The 23,784-nt window shown below is 39.6% G+C and overlaps 1 protein-coding gene across 6 annotated transcripts in view; it reads right to left on the reverse strand.

The window, feature by feature from the left end:
- The window catches only part of ZNF608 (zinc finger protein 608), an 88,648-nt gene that overhangs the window by 12,834 nt on the left and 52,030 nt on the right, over nucleotides 1-23,784 (reverse strand). For all 6 annotated transcript variants that reach the window (XM_072360033.1, XM_072360034.1, XM_072360036.1 and 3 more), the window contains one exon: nucleotides 422-509. In XM_072360033.1, coding sequence (XP_072216134.1) covers nucleotides 422-509 — 88 coding nt within the window. The remainder of the gene's footprint in view (nucleotides 1-421; nucleotides 510-23,784) is intronic.

Raw genomic sequence — 23,784 nt, forward strand, 5'->3', positions numbered from 1 at the left:
TGTATTAAAGGACAAAGGTCCTTCCAAATGAAGAGTGTTAAGATTCTCAAAAGGCACAAGTTTTTGTTGGTTTTTTTGTTTGTTTGTTTGTTTTTAAAAAAAGACAATAATGGTAAAAAATGGGTCTTCCTAATTAGAACGGAGAGAAAATTCTTCCAAACATACAGAAATATATATATTTTTAATTAGTCTCCCTTTGTTTGAATCCCATGCATCTCCCACTCCCTCTCAAAAACACAAAAGGAAATAAAACCTCCCACCCGCAGGCCCTCAGTTTAGAAGAGAGAATCACTCATCTCATAGCTGCATGTTTTCAATTATAACCATTTGCTTTTTATCATCTCTATGCAGTCTGTCGACAGAGACTGGGAGTGCAAATTCACTCGTCAGGGAAAAAAACATGCTCAGAACAATTGCCTACCTGGGAGGGGCCCAGTCATGCTTTGTGCAGTCCAGCAGCGTTCCCACGTAAGTCTTATTCCTCCACGTAACGTTCACCACCAGCACACCTGCCGGGGAGAGAAAAACAAAGTATTATCACAGCCAACATCACAACAAATGGGGTAGGGCTTTTTTGTTGTTGTCGTTGTTTCGTTTTGTTTTTCTTCTGATATTTTTCCTTCTCCACAAAGTCAGAGCTTTTTTCTTGTTTGCTTTCAAACACTATGGTCTATACACTTCTTCTTTCCTGGTTTCAGTGACCTCGAGGTGAAAGCCACAGGAAAGAGAGCAAACATAAAAGGAACAAGAGCATGCGTGCAAATGTGTGTGTGTACGTGTATGAGAGTGTGCATGCCTGACTTTGTGCGTAATCAAGACCGAGCTGACAGAAGGAAATGGTTTTTGCCATGTCCTGCTGCAAAATGGCAACTCGCCTCTTAATTTAGCTATTACTGCACATAATTGCTTTTGCTTGGCAGCCAGCCAGCATAAACTGAGCACCAGTCGCAGTGTTTAAATCAGTAGGTGACCAAGAAGAATCTGCTTTGCTTTGAACAATCAGATAATGACGCTTCTGTTTATTTAAAATTCCATACAGCCAAACACACACACACACACACACACACACACACACACATCTGAGTTTTCTTTAGCAGACAGAAGCATCTATTGCCCTGCGTTCTCATCTGTGAAAAGCGAGGGATTAGACATTGAATCACAAACATTTACAGAGGTTGAGAGAAATAGAAATGAAGATATGTGGAGAGAGGGCTCTTTTAAAAAAAATTATACCGTAATTTAATTGCTTCTCCATTTAAAACTGCTTTTAAATGCAAACACATCTGCCTACCTAAAGGTAATTGAATCTCAGACAATTTTCAAATTATCCCTTTAAAATGCCTGTGCGGTAAGGCTATCTTAAATGACCAAAAGATAAACGGGGGTGATGGGAAAGTCATTTAAATGTTTTCAGCCTCCCCTTCAACAGATAACACAGATAACTTATCTTGTTTATGGACTAGCCGACACAATGACCCCTTTAATTCACAACCACAAGTAAGCATGAGTCACCTCTTCTCATTAGAGCATACAGTGAAAGCACATGTATTTTACTTAGCAAAGAAAGGCATGGTGAAAAACGTTTCTGACCTGTAAGAGGCATTAAGGCACTAATTTGCAGCTGCCAGCCTTGCGACTTGTTTTCCATTTACGCTTCCCTTTTTCTAACTCTAGCTTTTACATAACGGATATAATAATGGCATTGTGCCAAACGTTTCTGCTTGCTTTGTCTTAGCAGTGTGATTTCTAATTCTGCACGCAAACTATCCCTCTGTGCTGAGCCAAGGTAAAGTAAACATGCAGCTCGCAGCTTATTTCCTCAGGGACCTTTTAACATCAAGGAAGCGTTTGAAGTGCTGTTAGCTGAGATACAAAGGAAGAAGGGATTTCCTTCAAAAAATTCACTGCAGCAGATTTAGAAATCATTCCTCATACGCTTTTCAGCCACCCCTACAACAGGATAGCTGTAAGATTTTGCATGCAAGGGCTCCTCAGGCTTGGATCACTACCCAGGCACCTGGAAAGACTGGAAAGAAAAGCAGCCCTACTGCTCCCTCTGCCCATGGCTCCCATGGCCTGGGCCAGGGCTGCAGGGGGAAGTAGCCCTTGGCCTGTGCTGCTGCCAGCTGTGGCATCCTGGGGGTCTCTCTGGTGTGTTGGAGACCCAGTCACTGAGAAAGATGCCTGCAGCCACTTGGCTATGGCACAGCCATCCACACCATTCTGTCCCCTTCCTGTGGCTTCCAGGAGTCAGTGCTGCCTGAGTGCCGAGCTGGATCACTTGGGTCTGTCATCATTCTGTAGGGCTGGCACCACTCCATGCCTTGAAACTTGTGTGCATCTTGACACACAGAGCCTCGCAGTGGAAATCAGGCTTTGCTATTGGAGCAGTGCCATGCTCAGCCCCCATCAGCCATTCACGTACCTGGAAAGGCTGCTCCACTGGCAGTTCCAGTGCTTTCCTTCCACACTAAATAAATCTCCACCTTTCTCAGTATTTGTGTTCTTGTCTCTCTTTTACTGGGTGCTACATTTAAAAATTAATTTAATAACAGAGCTAACTTTTAGTAGAAACTACACAGTCTGTTATCTGTTATTAGAAAAGAGACCAAAGGAGAAGATGTGGAGTAGGTGTAATAATAAAACCCTGAAATCAATAAACATTTCAGCAATCTTTAAAAGACATTCAAATGACCTCCAAGTGTAAGAAAGTCAATACCTCACAAGCAAACATAAGTAAGTTCCTCTTTATCCGTCAGTTACACTTACCATCTCGTTAAGTTTGCTAGTCTTAGTGAATGTCCCAGTGCATAAGTAGGAGGGAAGATTAATCCCCATGCTGTGTTGGAGTAACTGCGTTAGGGATTCAATTTCCTTTGCCTAATGAACAGCACATTACTCAACCATAGGTAAGACTCTGTGGAACAGGCAGTGGAAGTAGCTCGTTTAATCTTCTAAGGTTATCAAAGAAATGGGTAGAAAGAATAGACGTAACATGAGAGGTAGGACTGACCCCGAAAGCAACATGCAACTGGCTGGTCTGTTAGACCAAAGTACTTGGAAATGAAAAAGGATATGAGACAGGTAAATAGTCTACCCTATATGTTAGAGGCATTGCTGATGATAAAGGATTATTATTGCTGAATCCAGTCAGCGTATACTATTACAAGCTACTCTGATCCACGGTCCTTGTCCTCAAGCACAGAGCTCAAGCACAAAAGAAAAAGAACCTCAGCCAGCACTTCCTTGCAGGTCCCAGAGTCAGTACATGAATTGTACTACAGTTAGCTTCAGTTTAACTTCAAGAAATGCATTTCATAGAATCATCAAGGTTGGAAAAGACTTCCAAGATCACCTAGTCCAACTATCCACCTACCACCACCATTTCCCCTCTGTGCCTTAATACAACATCTAAACACTTCCTGAACACCTCCAAGACTACCTTCCTGGTCTGCCTGTATCCTCTCTCTGCGTCACTGGGGGCTTCAATGGGGCTGTATCAAGTCTTAGTAAGTCTCTGTGGTGTGAGAATTCTCTGTACATCAGACTATACACTGGTCTGCAACAACCTTTTAACAATCATTTTCTTAGCACTGTCTGAACAAGAGTGAAAATGTGAGGGCAGTCTGAAAATCCCAAGAGTTTCATACTATCTGAACGCAGAAATGTATTGTCACTTTTAAAACAATGCCCAAGAGGCCACAAACAACCTAAAATAACCACTACTGTATAATGGGAGAAATCAGATGTTTGTAATGCAGTATATCTATGGGTATCTGGACTCACAAATTCTAAGTCAGGAAGCCTGGCCAAAATATCTCGTCCAGTTTTTGTGAAGCAGAGTCCCACAGTATTGATAAATATAGATAACATACAAATGTTTTTTTGTTTTTTTTTTCTACCAAGTTAAGGTTGTCAGGTCAGCTTTAACAATTATCAGAGCACAATTCACATGACTTAGATTTAATAAAGAAAAACCTATCATGAAAGGAGAGCATGGATTTCATGATATTTAATTAATTCATTTTTGTTATTCCACACACAAATTACACAACCACTCGCACTATTTCTGAAGTACAGTAGAATGCAATACACTTTGCAGTTCTCAGTGTCAAGTATGCCAAAATAAAGCCACAAATAAGAAATAATCTTTTAACCGAAGCTCCCCTATTATTATTATTAAGGTGTAGGCACAATCACTGGTCAACAATTAATGCTCAGGGACTGCCAAAAGCAATCTCACAGAGGAAAACAGGGTCAAATTGCTTAGAAGCCTTACAGCTCAATTCCCCTAAGATTTTCTGTATCTTTCCTGCCAAAATTCTTTGTTAGCCGAGATAGGACCACATACAAAACTCTTAACACAAGGTGAAAGTACACACAGAATGTCACCTTATGTCCACCACTGCTAGTGGAAGTCCCCCCTTCACATCAGGGGGAATTTCAGAGGCCTGTTGGGAGCAAAAAGAGATGAGGTACATTGGTATGTTTAATCACATTGGATGCACTGAGTTGTTTTTTTTTCAGTTCACTCATCACCTTAGCAACCAGAACATGGGTAGCTAGACTGGGTGAAAAAACCAACACTATTGAGGAAAAACTAATACATGCCTGGAAAAGCACAAAACCACCTGACGCAAGCATTCCTGATAGATAATAACATAATAATAAAAGCTGTATAAAATAATGGTGGCAATTTCCACTTGGATTCTATTACGGAAAAAAAGGTCAAATATTACAAAAGTGATTTCTGATAAAATCACTTCCAGGAAGGAAACACTTCTTATGAGTTCTGTGGATGGGATATATCTGCTGCTTCCTTTCCCTACCCTTAAATTCTTTCAGTGATTGCACAGCAAAGAACATCACTAAAATGTCACTGGGTATTCATCAGTAATTATGTCATAACAACATGAAAACAAATATATCTACATTATTTCCCCTCTATTTGAAAACAGCTAAGAAAATGCAGATGTGCTATTTTGAAGTAAGTCACCATTATCATGAGGCATATTTAGCACCAAGAGAGGACAGTCAGCATGTTAACTGCCTTTATATGGCACTTTTATCAGCCATGTCAAGCTGGTAAGGATATTCTTGCCTCACAAGCATACATTCTTGTAGATGTCCTTTCATCTAAACAAAAAGAAAGCTTAAGAACCTAGTCTAAGGTAAGTCTTTATTTACTTAGTTATTGCTTTCATGGCAATAAACATCAGCTAAGGATTTTTAAGCTCTGTATTCAAAACTTTGAAAATGAGATCATGCAGTAAGGAATCAAATTCTCATGTTAGTATCCTGAATGTAGATCACAACTGTTTTAAATGCAGGCTTTAGAAAACAAACACATTCAAAGTCCAATTCAAGTAGATATTTCTCAGTTAAGCAGACTGGAAAGCCTGGCTTAATATTTTACAGCATAGGCTGCTTGTTTTGTTGTTGTTCAGATCACAGCAATTGCTACTAAATTCTGTTTTAGTTCACTCTGACCGTATTGCCAGACAACTCAAAAGTCTAATCATCTGAAAGAGACAGCGCGTGTCATCCTTTTTCAACAAGGATCTGTTCCCTCTATTCTTTGCAGAGAATCTGGCAAAAAATATCTTTCTGGTGAAAGCTCATCTGCACAAATACTTTCCAAATACTTTTGCAAGTGATTTGATGAAGATTATCTACACCGCCTTCCAAATCTGGGAGTCACTTCTTTTAATTTCAGTTACTGACAGCTACTGTTTAAACATAAGTGAAGATTAGGTCAAAATTCCCACTTGGCTAACAGTTCTCCTTTCAATACTATGCTATTATTTTAGACCATTTTTGCTGATGTCAAGGGAAGATCTGCCACAGTGCATTGTCTTTTGTAATTATTTTTGTAATATTACTTTTCTTAAAGTTCACTATGACACTCTTGCAGCAATAGTCCTGTCATATAGCACATCTCTAATGTGATGCAATTTTTAATACTGAGAAGACAGGTGGTGACTTGACATAACATTATAGCTAAACCAGTTCCTCACATCTTTCTGATCACTGAATCCACAGATCTGGTGGCAAACCATATTCCATTTGCCTCTTGTCCCAGCTTTCTTAAGTACGAATAATACAGACATGCTGGGGATAGCCAAACCAGAGCAAGTATACCGCTAATGATTAAACACATTCTATTCTGCAACTGACAGAATAGAACCTTAGGATTATGTCAAGCTTTTTATTTTATTTTATTTTATTTTATTTTATTTTATTTTATTTTATTATTTTATTTTTTATTGCTATTTGTTTAGCAAGAGCAGCCTTACTCATTTGCTTCTAAGTATTAACCATCATAAATTCCATATCTACATATACACCTGCAATTGATTCAGGCATGAAAAACAGAGAACAATGTTTACATTAGGCTTCCAATGCAAATGGCTTATTTTTTCCTGATTGCTTCTATCAAGAAAGTAACCTAAAATTAACAGTAAACATTCTGCGTATAAAATCAAGTCTCCTATATTGAGTACTGATCTTGTAGACATATAATTTATTTACTACTTTAATCACACGCTGTCTGGCATGGAAGAAGAACTTAACTGCATCTACAGCAGGTGCACATGTAACAGACATCAACATCAGCAAGTCTGAGAATGTAATGACTGTCAGGTGGCCTGGAAATGCAAGACTTTGCATTTGCTGTATTGCTGGGCTGGATGTTTGAAAAGTCACTTTAACCACATCCTGTAATTAAACCATCTGGAGTGCAGATCTGCAATTAGTCATCCTGGACATTGGACTTTATGTGAACAAATACTGTATAGCAATAAAGCTGAAAGGTAGGACAGCATTAAGGAAAAGATGCATAATGAATTACTACTGGCACAGTCATAAACCTCCGAGACACTTAACTGTGGTGTTAATTTAGTACTTTATGAAAGCATAGTAAGCTTAAAGGTTAAAAGGTCTGGAAGGCTAAAACCTGCTCTTTTGGATCAATGTGCCCTGCTGGAGGCTAAAGCAAGTTGGTGCTGCTCCAGCCACATAAATTACAGCAGCCTCTTCAGCAGCGTAACAAACTCCGTTCACATCCATTAGACTTCCAGTAAGGTCTGAGTAATGTCAACCAAAGCTGGACACATACCTTATCCAGTGGCATGCCCTTTCCTTCCCTTTTCATCATGAAGTCATCAGTACAATTTATTTAAAGCTGCAATCACCACCTTAGCTCGAAAAAGCCGTGTTATGTCTTCTTTAACGAGATACAAGCAAAACACCTTCCCTGGACTTGCATGACATACTGTCAATTGCATTCAGAAACAAGCAGCAATTACAGAGCAACAAATATCTCTTGAAACCATGGAGCTGGAGCAGTGAGACAAGTACCTCTGCATGCCATCTAATAACATTTCATTAATGTAAAGATTTATGCCAGAGCACGTAGAAGAATAAGCACTGAAATAAATGAAGAAAGCCTCTTCCCCCATGAGCCCATGTGCTCAAACACAAAAGAACATACAGCCGCTTCCATCACTGTCACGTCTTCTGCAGCCTTTATTCTGAAATCTGATGAGCTGTATTGATTTGGGAAAATCATTTTGCTTCTTGGAAAACTAGACTCCAGCTTATTCACTGTCATCTATTTCTTTCTCATGAAGACAGCTGGTCAATATTTAGTTGACTGGTCAGCTAAAAGAAGCTCTGGCTTCTTTTGTTTTTAGTGCCTCACTGGCAACATTATTCTCTTCAAGCTTTAGTATGAAATAAAATAGCACATTAGACTTATTGCTGAGGGTGACATGAAATGGTATTGCCTCTGGACAAAAAGATAACCAAAATGGTCAGACAGGGAGGCTCTGGAAGTCTGGCAGCTTCTAATCATTAAGATCCCTTATCAATTAAAATGATAATTATGGCATTGTATTACTTTCATTTTATGTTTCTTCCAAAGGTAGTCTGCCTAACAGGTAGATGACAAACACGACCTAAATGTAAGAGGACAGCTAAAAGGAAAACAAATGCTCCCAATCAAATACAAGGTTAAATTCTACACTTACTAAAAGAACAATAAGAGACTCAATGAAAAGTGTGTAATATTCCCAGAAACTAGGTCAGATTGGGTCCCAGATAGCTTGCAGGTTTATCAAACAGTTCTGCTAAGATACAAGCTACTTCAAGTGGTGACTTTGAAAACTGTAAAGCCATGGCAATTAGCATGATTTTGTCCTGAAAGATTTATATCAAAGAGATTAGATTTTGGCAGGATTAATAAAAACTTGTGGATAAGTTGCTGTCACACCGCTTCAATGTCAGACTGCATATGTATAGTGTTTACAGGAAAAAGCACATGTAATGTTATTATAAACTAACCAGAGGTTTCTGATCTCCAGATGACAACTAAGGATTTGTTTTCGTACCTCTTCTTTGGCCAGCATAATTGAAGCACTTCACTGTTCCAGTAATGCTTCAAAATAAAACTGCAGTCTTTTTCAGCTGATGCTAAAATTCTACATTGAAAATCCTTTGACATCTGTGTGTTCTAAGGAACACCTCATCTTTTTCTTTTTTTCTCTCTCTCTTACAATCATAACTGTGATTCACATACCCTGACTAAAATATGTCACAGTCAAATTTAGAAGTAGGAAATGCTATTCTGTAATCCCCTGAATTTCCCAGTCCTTTCTCAAGGAGAGTTATTTCTGCTTCTGTATTGCTGTGCCATAGAACACACAGACAGACTTCTGCCTTCCAGAAAAGGAAAAGAAATAAAAATAAAACACCATGCACAACTCACTGCCCTTGCTTGCATTGCTAGGACTACATGTCATGTGAGATAAGCAACAGAACATAGGGCTTTTGAACTCATCTGTCACACTCACTTCCTGCAGCTCATGTTAATTACAGGATCTCTTCATCTAGTTATTTCTCTCCCAAACTCTTTCACACTTAAAAGCAAGTAAATTGCAAAGTGAAACAAGACTGGAGCAGAGGGCAAAACACTGTTGTTTAATAGGAGAAGTAAGACCATAAAGGGAAAACAAAACCGTTTCTTCTCACTCTGACAAGCATTCAGAAGTTCCTTTAGCGATTATCTGCCTCCTTCCTATTCTTCATTTCTGACACCAGACCACAGAAATACTGTTTTAATCAGCAGACTGATGAGAAGCAGCTGCAGATGTAAGGAAGCTGGTGTACATTGATGTGCGTGTGCATGTGTGTGCATCTTTTAAAACCAAGCCAAACCAAACCCTAAATGTGTTTTTCTTCATAAGCAGAGTACCAAGACATCTCAATCAAGTTTGTGCCCCAGCTCTGTACTCTGCTACTGCAAGAACAATTCACTCAGATAGGAAAAACCAAACAAATCACTGATGACAAAAGGCACCCATAAACCTCCAAGCGTCTTGGTGATTAGTCCCCCAGTGCTGTGCATCATGATAAAGACCTGCCAGGTGCAAACAGTGGTACAATTATTTATCAAACAGTAGAGCAGCTAATAAATCGTTAAGATGTGGGAAAGGGAAGAGAGAAAATTTGTGGGAAAGAAACAGCATAGATAAAGAAACAATTCCAATTCCAAACCGTGAAAATACTTCCAAATCTGTAGGCTGCAGATACCAGAATTGCAGCAGAGCCAGGCAGACAATTCTGCTCAACCTCAAAGAGCTGTGGCTGATCCATATACCTCACTGGGACTGAGAAGCAGAGCCTCTTATAAATTATGATGCTTCATTTAAAGTCAAAGCATTTATTTGCTTTTGTGACAGCTTTGGATCCTTTTCATCTCCAGCTACCAGGCTCTGGAGAGAACACATTCCTGTAGCTCTGCTGGCAGCCAGCTGTGGCCTCAGTAAATTATAAAACCTCCTAACAAGCCATTCTTTACAAAGGCCAACTGCAGTTACTAGACATGATAACTTCTCTATTATTCCACTCGCTGGAATCTAAAGTAGCAATTTTAAACTGCTGGCTGAAAATACTGTAATCTACTGATCCACGCTTTATGTACGCGTGTGTCAGTGCGTTCTTCTGTCTGCATTAAGCTTCACCAAGACTTTATTGTCCTCCTGTGCCATATGTTGGAAGGTAAACACGTGACACAAGCACATCCAAGACAAAGGGGAGGAACGTTTACGATTTCCCTCAAGTTCTCCTAACAGCTAACAAGGGAAAAGTACCTCTTCTTTTGTTCATTTAGCAGGGTTTGCAAGGACGTGCTTTATGTTTGCGAAGGCAAACCCTATTAGGACTCTTAACACACCGACACTACCACGAGATTTCACAGTAAAATATATGCATCTAAAGTCGGTGTATAGACAAGCATACTGCAAATGTAAATGAGACTCCTCTCTCTTTTCTTTTCCCACCCATGTGTCTAAAAGGAATCAATTAACTGAGTTACAGTGGGGCCCACCATTCCACTTTTCTGTCTAGGAAAAGCACACAAAAACCCTTAAAGGTTTGACACTCATCTTCGTATGCAATTCTCACACAAATGTTTCGGTTTACAACTTGGAGTAACATTATTTTAAAGTCTCTTGTTTGCTATAGTTAGCAGATGAAAAACAAAATTATGCTTGAAACTCCATCTTCTAGATTTCAAAACCGCATAACAAGAATTATATATTGCCAAGCTTGAAAAAGGACCCCCAAAAAATTAAGGTGGCTAACTGCTACAATTTTTATAGCTCGTAACCCAGACTGTGATATATTTTTCCTCAAAAACAGCAGGCAATGATGCCTTTCCTATTACAAAATTATTTTACAAGGGAAAGAGAAGACCAGAATAATTACAAGTTTTTCAGTAACACACTTAAGACACCAGTCCTTTTCTGTAAACAAGCCTAATTAACTATGACTAATGGTGTTCTCCTTGAGCAGAAGAAACCTAAAAGGACTTTTGTTAGCATCTACTGAAGCAAGGTAGTCATTTTGCTGGGACGGAACAAAAGTTAGCTACTTATCAACTGACTGGCTTCAATAGGTGTCACAGCCCTGCAGAGCAATTCACTGTGATTTTGTTTTCCCTGCTTCAAATTACCTCCCGAGTGAGTGAACTAGTAAAATGCCTAGTTAACCAGTTAGCCTCTCCTAGCTATTCATCAGTACTGATGCAATGCCAAGAGAAGTTACCAGCTAACAGATTTCCCATTGGCAATCAGTACACTTTCTGCTAGGCTTCCCTTTTATTGCCAGTCACAGCATGGATAATTTTCCTTCTGGTGTCCTTCATGCAGCTGGTTCCTGTTCCTCCACTCACTAATTAGAGCTAGGTAGATTTTCCCTTGCCTGCTGCAAAGGCTACAGCTTCATTTGGCTCCGTCATGCACTAGAGCTGATCCGCCTTTGACCTTCTCACATTTAGAAACAAAAATATTCAGACACTGAGGACAAAACAACGTTGTATATAAAATGTAGGTGAAATTTTCAGAATTCTAGGAATTTTAATATTATCTGTTAAGGTCTCTGTGTTACTCTTGGCAATGTAGCATCCCTCAAAAGATCATCATAGGCACGCCTTCCTTCATTCAAGTACAACTAACATGATGACAAAAACACATATTTCAATATTATTAGAATATTTTCCCATGTCAGTAAAAGAAAGAAAGAGGCTGTAAGGTCAGACATGACTTAATTCCTTCCACGGTCAGACAAATGGTACCAAGACAAAGCTCGCTTTTCTCCAGCATCTGCACTCAAATTCCTGTATGAATTATGGACAGAACTTTGGCCTCATCTGAAACGTCAGTCCCTTAGGCTGATAAACTGTGACCCCCAGGCGGCACATCCAGCCCCTCACGAGGGGCAGGGCCATTACTGCTTTGTGCTGAGGACTGCAGCATGAGAGCCAATCCATCAAGCTCTCTAGCGGCTTTTACAGCCTCCTTGCAATGGGCCCAAGTCAAACTCTGCAGCTCCTATTGTTCACTTTGTAAGTTTTTGTGTTTTTTTTTTTCCCTCCTCTCTGATGAAGTTAGGGCAAGTCCAAGACTTCAATAAGGAAGAAAGGCTATTGTGAGCAGCTCAGTTTATTGACTCTGAGCTGCACAACAATGGCCCAGAAGCCTTTTCCCTCAGAGTAACACATTCCTAATTGCTAATAATCATCAGGAACACAGATCGGCCCCTAGACATAGGAAAGGAAGGTATAACTAGCATTCATGCGGGCAGTCTCATCACCTTTACACACTAAAAATGATCTCCAAAAACAATGTTATGCACAACATTGACTATAGCTTTCCGGACTCATGGAGCTGTCACACCAACGTCGGTATGTTCCGTAGTGTTACAGGGGTATCAGAAAACCAGTGACTGAAACAGATCTGATTTAAAATATCCTCTGTGGAAGAATGATATGCTAACAGTGGACAAACAGGACATATTTCCTTACCCATTCCGTAGAGTTTCAAGATCAGTAACGTGCTCAAAATGGAAAAAACGCTTTCAGAATTTACTCCCTGTCATTATTTCTCCCCAGCATTTTTCCTGAGGTCTAAAGATCATTTAAACTGAACTTCTGCATATCTGACAGGGAACAATCCTGACTTGCCTTTGAAAACATCCGGCCTTAATTACTGCAATTATATTTAAACAACCACGTATCACTTCTGTAGTGTGCATAAACCTTACTGCCACCAACACACCATTTATACTGTCATTATGTGCTGTTACCAAATGTGCAGAATCCCCTTCTTTGGGTAAGAACTTCAACACTGCTGGATATTATAGCTGGCTGACTTCTCTGTCCTTTTAAATATTCATCAGAATTAGAACTGGAATGGTAAAAAGGAAAGGGAGAACAAGAACAGTTTTTAAATAATTGTTTTGATAGAAGTGATACTGCAGTGACTCCTCAAATCAATTTCCCTGGGCACTGAATAAGTAGAAGAAGAGAGTGGCTCTTCTTTTAAACTGACCTGTAGCTTTATGTCATTCTGTCATCTAAAATCCAGCCCTTTGGAAAGGCTAATCTCATTTTTAATTACAGCACAGCACTTGGCAGTGAATATTTGTTTACTTCTTTAAACCTGATTATCAGTATTAAGGTAGTGAGAGGCACTCCAGGTTATACTTTCATCTACATGTTTTCTCAGGCAATGACTTCACAATTGGATGGGAGCTGGAAAGATATTCAGTGAGCTTTCTGTCAAGGTGCTGGCTGAAAGAACAGCAGCTTCCTTCTGCTAAATCCCCTGATACAGCAGCTTGTTCTTTCAGCTGTCATTCAGTCCAGCACGGCTTTTCATACAAAACCGGAGGAGATCAAGTGCAGACTAAAGGCTTGTTTCAAGTGAAGGATTTCCCCCGCTCCCCAGATTTCAGCTGAAAGCATATATACATCCTGAAGAATGGGAACTGCTAATAATTTGTAGTCTATCAAATAGAGTGTTTTTCTCATGAAGATTAAGTTTCACATTTATCTAGGTGGATACCTGAATACACAGAGCGGTAAGAAAAGCATGCTGAAACACTAGCGGTGCTAAAGTACCATAGTAAAAAATAAAATACACCCAGCCTTTTGATTTATTTACATAAATACTATAGATTAGCCATAGTATCAGTAAATCAACTTCTTACTGATATGCATATTCTCTTATTTCCGCCCTTATAAATAAGAATGCATGCAGCATCACATATCGTGTCCTTACAGGGACGTTAAGATGTTGCTGACAAAAACAAGCACAGAAGTGTGAAAAGACAAAGAACTGTATCACCCTGAACTGTACTTGCGGCGTAGGTAAAAAAATAGGAATTCATGCTGACAGTGCTGTCAATTAGCTATCATCACTCACAGGCATCGTCTTCAGCTCCCCATTTCGTTTTTAAAAAGGGAAATAGATGTAATGCTATTATTGTCAGCTCACAAAGCTGAGAAGCAATGCTGCTATATTTAACCTAAATTGTTTTTCATGGGTGCTCTGTAGGATGAATGATATCTGATTTAGAAAAATGACAGTGATTTTGTTGAGCTTCCCAAAATCAACACTCATTTTTACCCATTTTGGTAGAACAAAACAAGAGGCTGCTGAAGCAGATTTGTCTCCCTGATGATGTATATTCACCAAGAACAGCCTATAAGCCACCTACTCACAGCAGCTTCAGACTGTTAGCCTCACCCTCAGTTCCTTACAATTTAATGAACAGTCATATCCAACAAATCTCTTACCGATAGCCTGACAGTAGTTATCCTCCAGGCTCAAAAGAGAAATTTGTCATTGCTTAAATACATTTTACAGATGTAACAGATAAAGGCAATAAAGAAAACAGAGCTTTTATAAAACAAAACTGACAGAGCATAAAGCTGTTCCTCCAGAATGAGCATTTGTGTGTGCAGGCGTGCTGGGCTTCTGTGTGCTGAAGGGAAACAGACAATGAAAGTAGGAAGCACGGGATGACAGCCTTCTCTGCTTCGGGAAAGGTAAACTTTAATTTCAGAGTCAAAGCCATGGTTTTCACTCTGCTCACGCGATCATGAGAAACTGATTCCAAGCAGGTTTGGGGGTATTTAACTTCTTATTGCTCAGGACGTAAACCCCATCTTGTACACTCATTATTGCAAGGATAGAGAAAACAATCGGTGACATTTCGAGGCTCTGCTCAGAGGTTTTCATTTCTCAGACCTCCACAGCTCACTAAGCTTTCATTTCAAATTAAGACCCGTCCATATTTAAACACTGAAATATAGAGCTGTCTACGTTTTGTATGTTTCAGACTGGTTTAGAATGATACAGCTTAAATGAAATGAATTCTTGAATGTATTTGTCACCATCTAACATAACAGGCTAACATTCCTCCTTAAATGAGCAGGAAAGCACTGCTTAAGTGCTTCAGTAGGTATGGCAGCAGCCTGAATGCAGGGGCAGTGCTGAGAACTTTTTGGAAACGAACAAAACCATTTCTTGGCTTTGGCACATCTGTTTTCATTGTGGCGCTCTTAACATTTTGTACCTCTTTCTGGGCACCTTGTTACTTATCACAAAACCAATGAGGTAGAAAAACTGTTGTCGTTAAATTAAGAAATCCTAAACCATGGATTCTTGAGCCACGGTTTGCCAACACTAAAGCGTTACAAATATCTGCAAATGTAGCCTTTTCTAATGGAAAGCAAATCTACTTTTAAACACAGATGAGCTTCCCGTATGTCAATAAACACAAATTGACTCTCTTTAAAACACAGAGGAAAGCAGCTAATTTCTTTCTCAATAAAATTTATGAAGCAATAAAAACTTCCTTGTACAAGCTGTGAGGTTTGCTTCACTTCCTCGTCACATTAATTAATGAGGAAAATTCTGCCCTTCCCTTAGACTCTTCACAGACTCACACCAGGAAGGGCACCTTACAGAGGACCCGGAGAATAGCTCTGATTTCTAACCCTCACCTTTGAATTCTTTTTAGTATTTGGCACTGAACATCTTAATTTCCAGTCCCTTCGGTGACAATATTGGTTGATTTGATTGCCACTGTGCCTTGAATTATGCTTAGTAATGTAGTCTAACTAACAGAAAAATAAATGCCATGTCTGAGCGAGGGTAACCGTCGCCAGAACAAACAAGCATAATCCTTAATCCCACCTATTTACAATGCTGAAAATGTCAGCTCATTTACATTCCTGCAACCCCTGGGCAAGCTCAAAAGGCAGAAAAATTGTACCGCTTAAAAATATGTGCTTGCGAAAGCAAAAGGCTTATAAAGATTTTATGACTAATATTTAGTCAGATTAAGTATAACTCTTCACTACACATTTCATTGCCACTTGCGTTCCCCCTGACCGCATGAAGAAAGCTGCTTTTGACAGAACACAAAAGCGAGGCTTCTGGGAATGTTTTGTTCTCTCTTTTCAAATCCTCTGATGCATTAATTTCCTGACCTCTATCCTAATGCAAAACTACAGCTCACTCCTTAGGTGATCATCTTTGTCAGAACAACTTCCACTCAGACAGCCGCTAATCCACCAGAGCTAATGGTTTCTGTCAGGAAGGAAGCAGGTGAAATGATGCTATCATTACACTGTATGGAAAAACCTCAGGTGGGCTTCTCCCCCTCACCAAGCATCAGCGCAATGTATCAAACATACAGAATCTGCCTCTGTTGGTCCCTGCATGTGAATGCAGTTCCATTTTGCCAATGGACAAGGTTAAACCACTGGAAATTATGAGGGTTCACCAAGGTGAATATCCACCCTCCCATACGATGGGAGACAACCATACGGAGGAGTTCTCCCTTGCTCTTAGTCCTCTGCACTGCTTGTATGGCTACTACAGCCACCAGTCTGCCTTATAAACCCTTTGTGTTTTGCAATACCAAATCACCTACAGATGACAACCCAAAACCAGAAAGAAATTAGCAAAAAATAATACTGTCCTCCCCATGTGTCTACTGTGTCTACTTTCTGTGCAGTATTTGCTCAGAGGTTAAGGAAGCTTAGCAGGAAGGATGGAGTAGAACCACACACAATCAGGACATTTAACGAGGAGCAGAGGACAACACCACCAACAGGAAGATTGCCTCTGTGGAAAGGCCAGGCCTCCATATGCCTCCACCCCTCGGCTCTATTAATGGACTGCAGACAAGAAAATGCAGAAACAACAGATGTCACAATAAGGAGTTTATAGCACTTCAGGAAGGCGTGAAAGGAATGACAGTTGGCTGCCTTTCTCACCACTTCAGCAGAAGCCTCTCTCCTCACCTAAGAGGCAGCTGACGCATGGCATCATTTCCTCAGTTTCACAGTGCTCAAAGGTTCTACCAATGATCCTTTGGGTATTTCATTAACCCAGTTTCTTGGGTTACGGAAGCCAGGTTTCTTCCTTGTCATCCCTCTTCTGACAGTTGGATAAGAATACAAAAGATTACAGTAAATCTATTTATTTGGAGTAGCTGCTAAGGGTACACAAGAGCACAGAGGTCCTTCTGCCTCTCCTGGGAACTTAAATTTTGTCTATGGCCAAAGGGGTGTTTTCTCCTGGAAGACATTTCCTGTTCTGTCTGAAAAGCCAGAATTTTGAATAAGAAGCTTTAGAATGACCTATGGAAATGCCACAGATGAGAGACACTTGCTTTTGTTATAAAACCAAAACAAAACAAAGCAGTGGAGATGGAGGAGTTCAGATTTACTAAGAGGAAATGATATATTCTTTTCACCAAAAAAATCTGAAGCTACCTAAAGAAGACATGACACTACTCAATAAATAGGGCAGACTAGATTTTTAATGAACATCCATGAAAAACATTTGTAGAGAGTATACCGAATGTCTTTTTCCCTTCAACATATGGCAGACAGCCCAGATACAGTTAGCATCTTACTTACGAGACACTTCCTTTTTCTTTGCAGCATCAAATGTACCATGCACACAAGCAGAAACAGCCTCTTTTAGTAGGAAGCCCTTTGGGAACAGGCAGATAAAAGGCTGCTTGGTGAACTGAAACAGATTCCAAGGGCTTGAGCATACAGAACAACTGCTGCAAGGAAACCCAAAAGCTCAGCTTTTTGTGGTCTCTTCCCAGCTGACTGGATTGGTAGGCTGCCACTTCTGTCCTTTCATTTCTGAGGACAAGGGTCAGAAAATCGAAGGGACACTGATAAAAGCTTTTGAGCAATGACTCCCTGATGCCTGGTAGACCCATTCTAACTAACCTTCAGTTTTGCAAACTCATTTTATGTTTTGCTTCTCTGCTTTAAAAAACTCCCTTTCCTGCCCCATTCCCTACCCCTCCCCCTTACCCTTCCTCCTTTTTAATAAAGCTACTTGGTGACTGTGAAACATTTCTGAGAACATTAAGATCTCATTTTGGTCCATCAAAACATCAAAGCTTACCACTAAACTTACAAAGACTATTAATACAGGCCTTTTTTTTATTCTAATAAGGCATATCGGAATCACACATCGAAGCAATCTCAAAGAGTAACACTCTGAATTTCTTTATCATTATTATTATTATTTCTTTAGAGAAACTTCTGTTTCGGTTATTCTGAAAATATTTTATTCTCTTTAATCATGCACAGACTAGCCCAAAGTCACACTGGAAATCATAATAATTGAGTGAACGATGAACAGAAGGGAACATTGTTTGGTAAAGCCTGCTATTACACTGCCACAAAAATACATTTATGGGTAAAACACCACAGAATCAGGAACATTTTAAATGCTGATAAGTCCTAGTAAATAATGGAAAGAATGAGGAAAGTGGGAAGATTAAGAGTGGAAAGTCTATCTTTTTATGGTTGGCTGTCAACTCTTTTACAGACACTGTAAATAGAATATACTGGGCCATGTTTTCAGAATCAGAATATAATTTTATCTATCTCCAGGTACAACCCAAAGAGGTACAACCAGTACCCCTCAAAGGAAAAAGAAAATGCTAATGCACATTTAGTGCTAGAAAAATATGTGATTAAAAATAGCTTGAAAAACCAAAGGAGACGAGTAGTGCAGCTTTATGACTTTCTGAAGTGAAACCAACAGCTGCTGTCACAGCAGGAAAATTAGTGTTAATTATGCACTTCACTCAGAATCGATGGTATTCTTGGATCTCAATATTCTGTTTTGCGTTGGGAACACCTCTTTCCCTCATTCTTCCTAAGATAACTTTAGAAGGCTGTTACAAAAAAAGCAAAGATCGCTGGAGAACTGCCCTTCAAAATCATGAGATACAAGCTTGGCACAGGTATTGATACTGGTACTAAAGATGCAAGATTAAGCCAAGCCAGGGGTAAATTCTCAGTCAAGAACACTCCTGCTGTATAGATTCAACAGTTGGTCTCTTCACCACTAGGCTGTCAAAAACAAAGTTGTTCTCTGTTTCATATTTGGTTCTCATGAGACCTTGATTTCGGGAGCTGAGGGGATCTCAAGAAGTCATCCAGTTCACTTGCCTTGCTGGTTCTTGATCAGAATCCTTTATTCTGAGAGGCGTCTGCAGAGACTTTCTTTTAATGGAAGCCTTCTTAAGTCTCCACCAATGCCTCATTACCCTTCCTGTTAGAAATGCTTCTCTAATATCTGACCTCAGTCATTGTCACTAAGGACAGAGCAGCCTGTGATAAACACCATGTGCCTCCAATCTTACCTGGCTTAATATGAGCCCCTCCCAGTTTAAACAAAAACAAAAAAAACCTCAGTTTAGTGAATTTATTCATCACACTGAACATTTCACTGTTGTGATGTATAATCTAACCAAAGCCGCCTTGGGGTTCCTTGGTCAAGATTCGTACCTCGAAAGAGCTAAGGGTCAAAACGGAAGCAAATAAGTGATTAGGAACATCATGGTATTAACTAATCTAGTTCCACCGAACCTGTGTTTCATACATAAATGCACAGCAGCTGACCTGAAATTTCTGTCATAAACATCTTGTACTACAGAAGCAATTAATTGTGACATAGTTTTCAGAAAGTTTTCCAAGGAACCAGCCTAGAGGTGAGGGTTACCTTAAAGACCAATGAAGGAAAACTGTTTGCATTGCCCTTTCTTTGTTTATTTTTTTTATTTCCTTTTTTTTTATTTTATTTTTTTTTCTCCTCCACTATTTAGAACAGAACCCCCTTGTGAGGTCTTCTAAAATAACAATTCAAGGAAAAAAAAAAAAAACCCACTAACAAAACGAATGCTTAAACCACTGAGTCAATTCCGACAGGCCTTTCATCCAAAAAAAGCAGCTGTCAATGAATCCATTTTAAATGCTTCTACCACCACCCCAAGTTATTCTTATTTAAGAACTTTCCATTCCAACCCTTTCTGTTTGGATATATGGTAACAATAGCTTCTGTGTCCTGATGAGACTTGTTATGTAGAGCTGTTTTCTACCTGTTATTAAGCCTCCAACGGTGGTGTTTCTGTTGCAATTTATAAGAAATGCCAGTTGAAGGCAGAGCATTGTACACACTATGTTTTCACAGCTGGATACCTCCGTGAACAGAAAGCAAAAACGTGAATGCACATGCACCATATGTCTGGCGAAGGGGAGGGGAAAGACTGCAGGGAATAAAGGCTGCAAGTCAGATGATGTTGGGTGGTCTGATGCTGGTGGAAGATGAACATGTGAATGGGAAGACATCCCTAACAATATTGGGAAACACACAGGACCTTGATGCAGTTGATGGTGCCGCATCACCAACACAAAGGCCTCCGAGCGGATTGCTCAGGGGCCTCTCCTCCCTTACACAAACTGAACAGTTGCATTTTACACCATTCATCTGTTTGTTTCTCTCATCCAGGCCTGTAGGTTCTTGTTTAATATTTAGCATGAAGACCTCTTAACCCTGAGTACAGCCCAGCCATTTTAGAGGTAACTATATCTAAAGGTCTTTTGTTTTCTTTGTTTCTCAGCTGAATGAGAACCAACTCACCAAACACTAGACGTACACTTGTGTCTTCAGTTTCTCTTTAGAAATTAGCAGGTCCTGTTTGCTAAGTACAGTAGCTGTGGGATTGCAATGCACTTGTTGGACAAATTATCTGAGCCTTTTCTAAGTAACAAGGATAGCAGTTTTCATGATTCTTCATCACACAGACAGCTATATGTAATGCACTTAACCAGGGAGAGGACCAAAATCCCTATCAGCAAGAAATGAATAGAAATTACAGCAAAATGACCCTGTCTTCTAAACACACCACAAGGCCGTAACATTTTCTATCTAGAAAATCATGAAGAGCTCAGATTCACCACAGTTTACTGCTCTTCAAACACTGCTTGCCTGGAAATCAGAGCTTTGTGTCCAAGACTTCCTTTCCAAAGACTATAGTATTGAAACAAAAGTATTCAGGCAAGTAACAAACGCTGTAGTTCACGCCTCCGCAGTCTACACTATGCAGAAACATTCACTTGTCAGAGAGGAACTACTCCGGATTTAAGTAACCAGTAAAGAAGACGACAGCAGCAAAATAACTTGTTACAGGACACGTGTTGCTCCAATAGCATATGTGTCTTCCCAAAAGCTATCAGCTCTTTCTGCTGATAACTAGCTTCCAAATTTGCAGTTAATCTTTGTCATTCTCCAAATCACCCCCTCCATTAGAAGCAGGGAACTGAAAGTAATGAAAACCCGCTAAAGTTAAAATGCTCACAGTCACACTATGGGCAGAACCAATTACCATTTAAATAACAACGTGAAGCTCTTTGAAGGAAAGACCTTTTGATCTCCAAGATTCAAACGCTGAATAGGGAGAATCCCAGTCCTTTAGATTTCCAAGGGAAAAGGATACTAAAATAAAAATAATAATAATAATAATAAAATAATAATAAAAAAAAATAGAACTACGACCCAGGCTGCCATTCACAAACTTAAATCCCTAACATTTTTACTGTTAAATGTAGCTCTCTTGGTGTGCAATTAAGGCAATTTCATCAACAATACGCTGGTTATTAAATGCTCAAGTGACTCTTTTCTTTCAGATCGTTCTAGTGTGAAGAAGCATGAAGTAGGAAAAGTGGAGAGACCAAAAGTGAAATGTAGGTTCTATTTTTCATCCTTCCCCCCGTGAATGTTAAATTTCCAATTTCCAACCTTTCATTAAATCACACGTTGCTGTTAATGCAGACTTTGCAAATTTGAATGCCTTGTTAATTTCAAATTCAAAACAGGGTGAGGTCAAATGGCATCCAAAATTCCACTCGGGCATAATTATGAATCATGTTCCTGAAGAAAAGTCAAACTGTACCGAATTGCACCTCGAATTTCTGTCATTTGCTCATGTTTTCTCTGAAGAGCTCCGAAGGAATCATAGTTTGAAGAGTGCTTTAGCCTTTCACAGCCAATGGAGTTTGCTGATGCCACACTTCCTAATTGACACAACACAGGGTCTGCGTGGCACATTGCTACAACATTTGCTTTACAAGTGCACATTTAAAAGGAAACCAGTGACTAATTTCCCAAAGACTTACAGGCATACATTTTCAAAACGAGAAAAACAAAACTGTTACATATCCACACAAATCAGAATTAACAGAACCGTGGCAGCCAGCCAAAGAAACTACTCCAGGTCTGCTCTCCCATCTGCTTGGTCTGTTAACTATCAGAAAATAAAATAAAATTGCTTCTTCTGCAACTAATTCTGAAAAGAAATCCTGAAAACACGATCTTTATTATACAACTTCAGTAATGCACAGTATCTTATGATGACCAACATAAGTCCTAGCACAGCGCATGGTCGACAAAATCCTCAGAAATAAAAGACTGGTCTCTCCCCCAGCACTGAAAAGGTGCTGCACCAAGCCACTGCTGGTGAACACAAAACAGACATCTCTTAATCCTAGAAGCAAGCTTAGCCCCACAGAAGATAAACTCAACACAATCTCGATGTAGTCAGTGGGTGATGCTAGCCCCTCTTGTATATCTACCCTAAACCATTGAACAATGAGAGTAAGAACAAATGCATGCCAGATCCTTGGTCACTTCCAATAACAGCACTAACATAAAATGAAACCGGCACTTAGGCAGGTTTGTAAACTTGCTGGCACTGGGAAGAACACACAATCCTTGCACATCTCCTAAATGGGAGGTAAGCTACACAGATCAACAGGCTGAGCAGTTGCTGGCAGTAACACCTACAGATACTTGTCTGTGGGAGCCTTGACAAGTGATTTTCAGTTTATGGCAGTGAATCTTGTCAAATTTACTACTTTTTTGTTTGTTTGTTTGTTTCAGCCTATAAATTATAAGCTCACAGTAAAGACTTGCATAATTTTACTATGTCCACCACAGCAATGGTTTACAGTAATTAATAACTAGAGGTTCCTATTTCACAGATTAAAAAATAATTTGACTAGATGCACTTTCAACAGCTGCTCATAAATCAGTCCATTCTGCTTGTAAAGTTCAACTCAAGAGTTATTGTGTCTATTGTGCATCTTAAGGTTCAAAGAAAGATTATTCATGCATTCATTCATAGCCAAGAATGTTTCCCAGCAGTGAAATTTAGCCTTCAAAGCTGACCGAAGATTAACCATTAGGTTGACTGAATAAATTAATTGCACAATGATATGCCATATCTCTTTTCAGAAGAGTTTTTGGTGAATCAGGCTAGCTTTACACCAGTGGTATGTTAATGGCCCAAATTCCAAAGGGTAAATAGCTGCTGTCCACAAACATTGCCCAACTGAATAACAGGAATGCAAACAAATCTCTTTGTATACACAGTTCATTTTTAAAAAGTACTTTAAAATCACAGATTTACAAAACTGCTTTTGTGGAAGAAAGAGGCAGAAAACAGACAAAAGTAAATCTGCTACAGAGAGCTCCCAATAACCACATAACATCACCAGCTGAAGAACATTAATTCTGTCATCTACTTTTCGCACTCACCTATTTACTTTTCTCCCTGCGTGGGGTTTCCAAGTGACTTGATTAATCACAAAAGAAAACCTGTGAGTGTTCTTGTAAAATACCAAAAAGTCGGAGGAGTCCCAGAGAAACTTTCAGGAGAAGCTGTCTGGTTCAGCTAATTCAGTAAACATTCCAGCCCTTCCCAGCTACCAGCCAGGGAAGCTAGACTGAAGATTAGTCAGGATAACAATGACATTGTTTGCTACTGCCAACAGTGCAAAGACTTTAAATCTCCTTGAAGCTGGAAACAAATTAGTAGCTTTGCATGCATCAAGCTGCCTGTCCAAATGGAGGCTGGTTTTCACGACAGCACTGTTAGCTGTGTTCCTCGAAGTTAACATTTTGAGGATACAAAAACGTTTTCTGTTACTTGCTGTCACTTCCTTGTCTAGACTGCAGGAACCATTCCTAACCTGATCACCACCTACAGTCTCGAAGCAAAGTCTCTTCTAAGTCCCTCTCCTTCAGTAAGTCACTTGATTGGATAGAA

The sequence above is a fragment of the Excalfactoria chinensis genome, chromosome Z (genome assembly GCF_039878825.1).
Source record: "Excalfactoria chinensis isolate bCotChi1 chromosome Z, bCotChi1.hap2, whole genome shotgun sequence".
NCBI lineage: Eukaryota > Metazoa > Chordata > Aves > Galliformes > Phasianidae > Excalfactoria > Excalfactoria chinensis.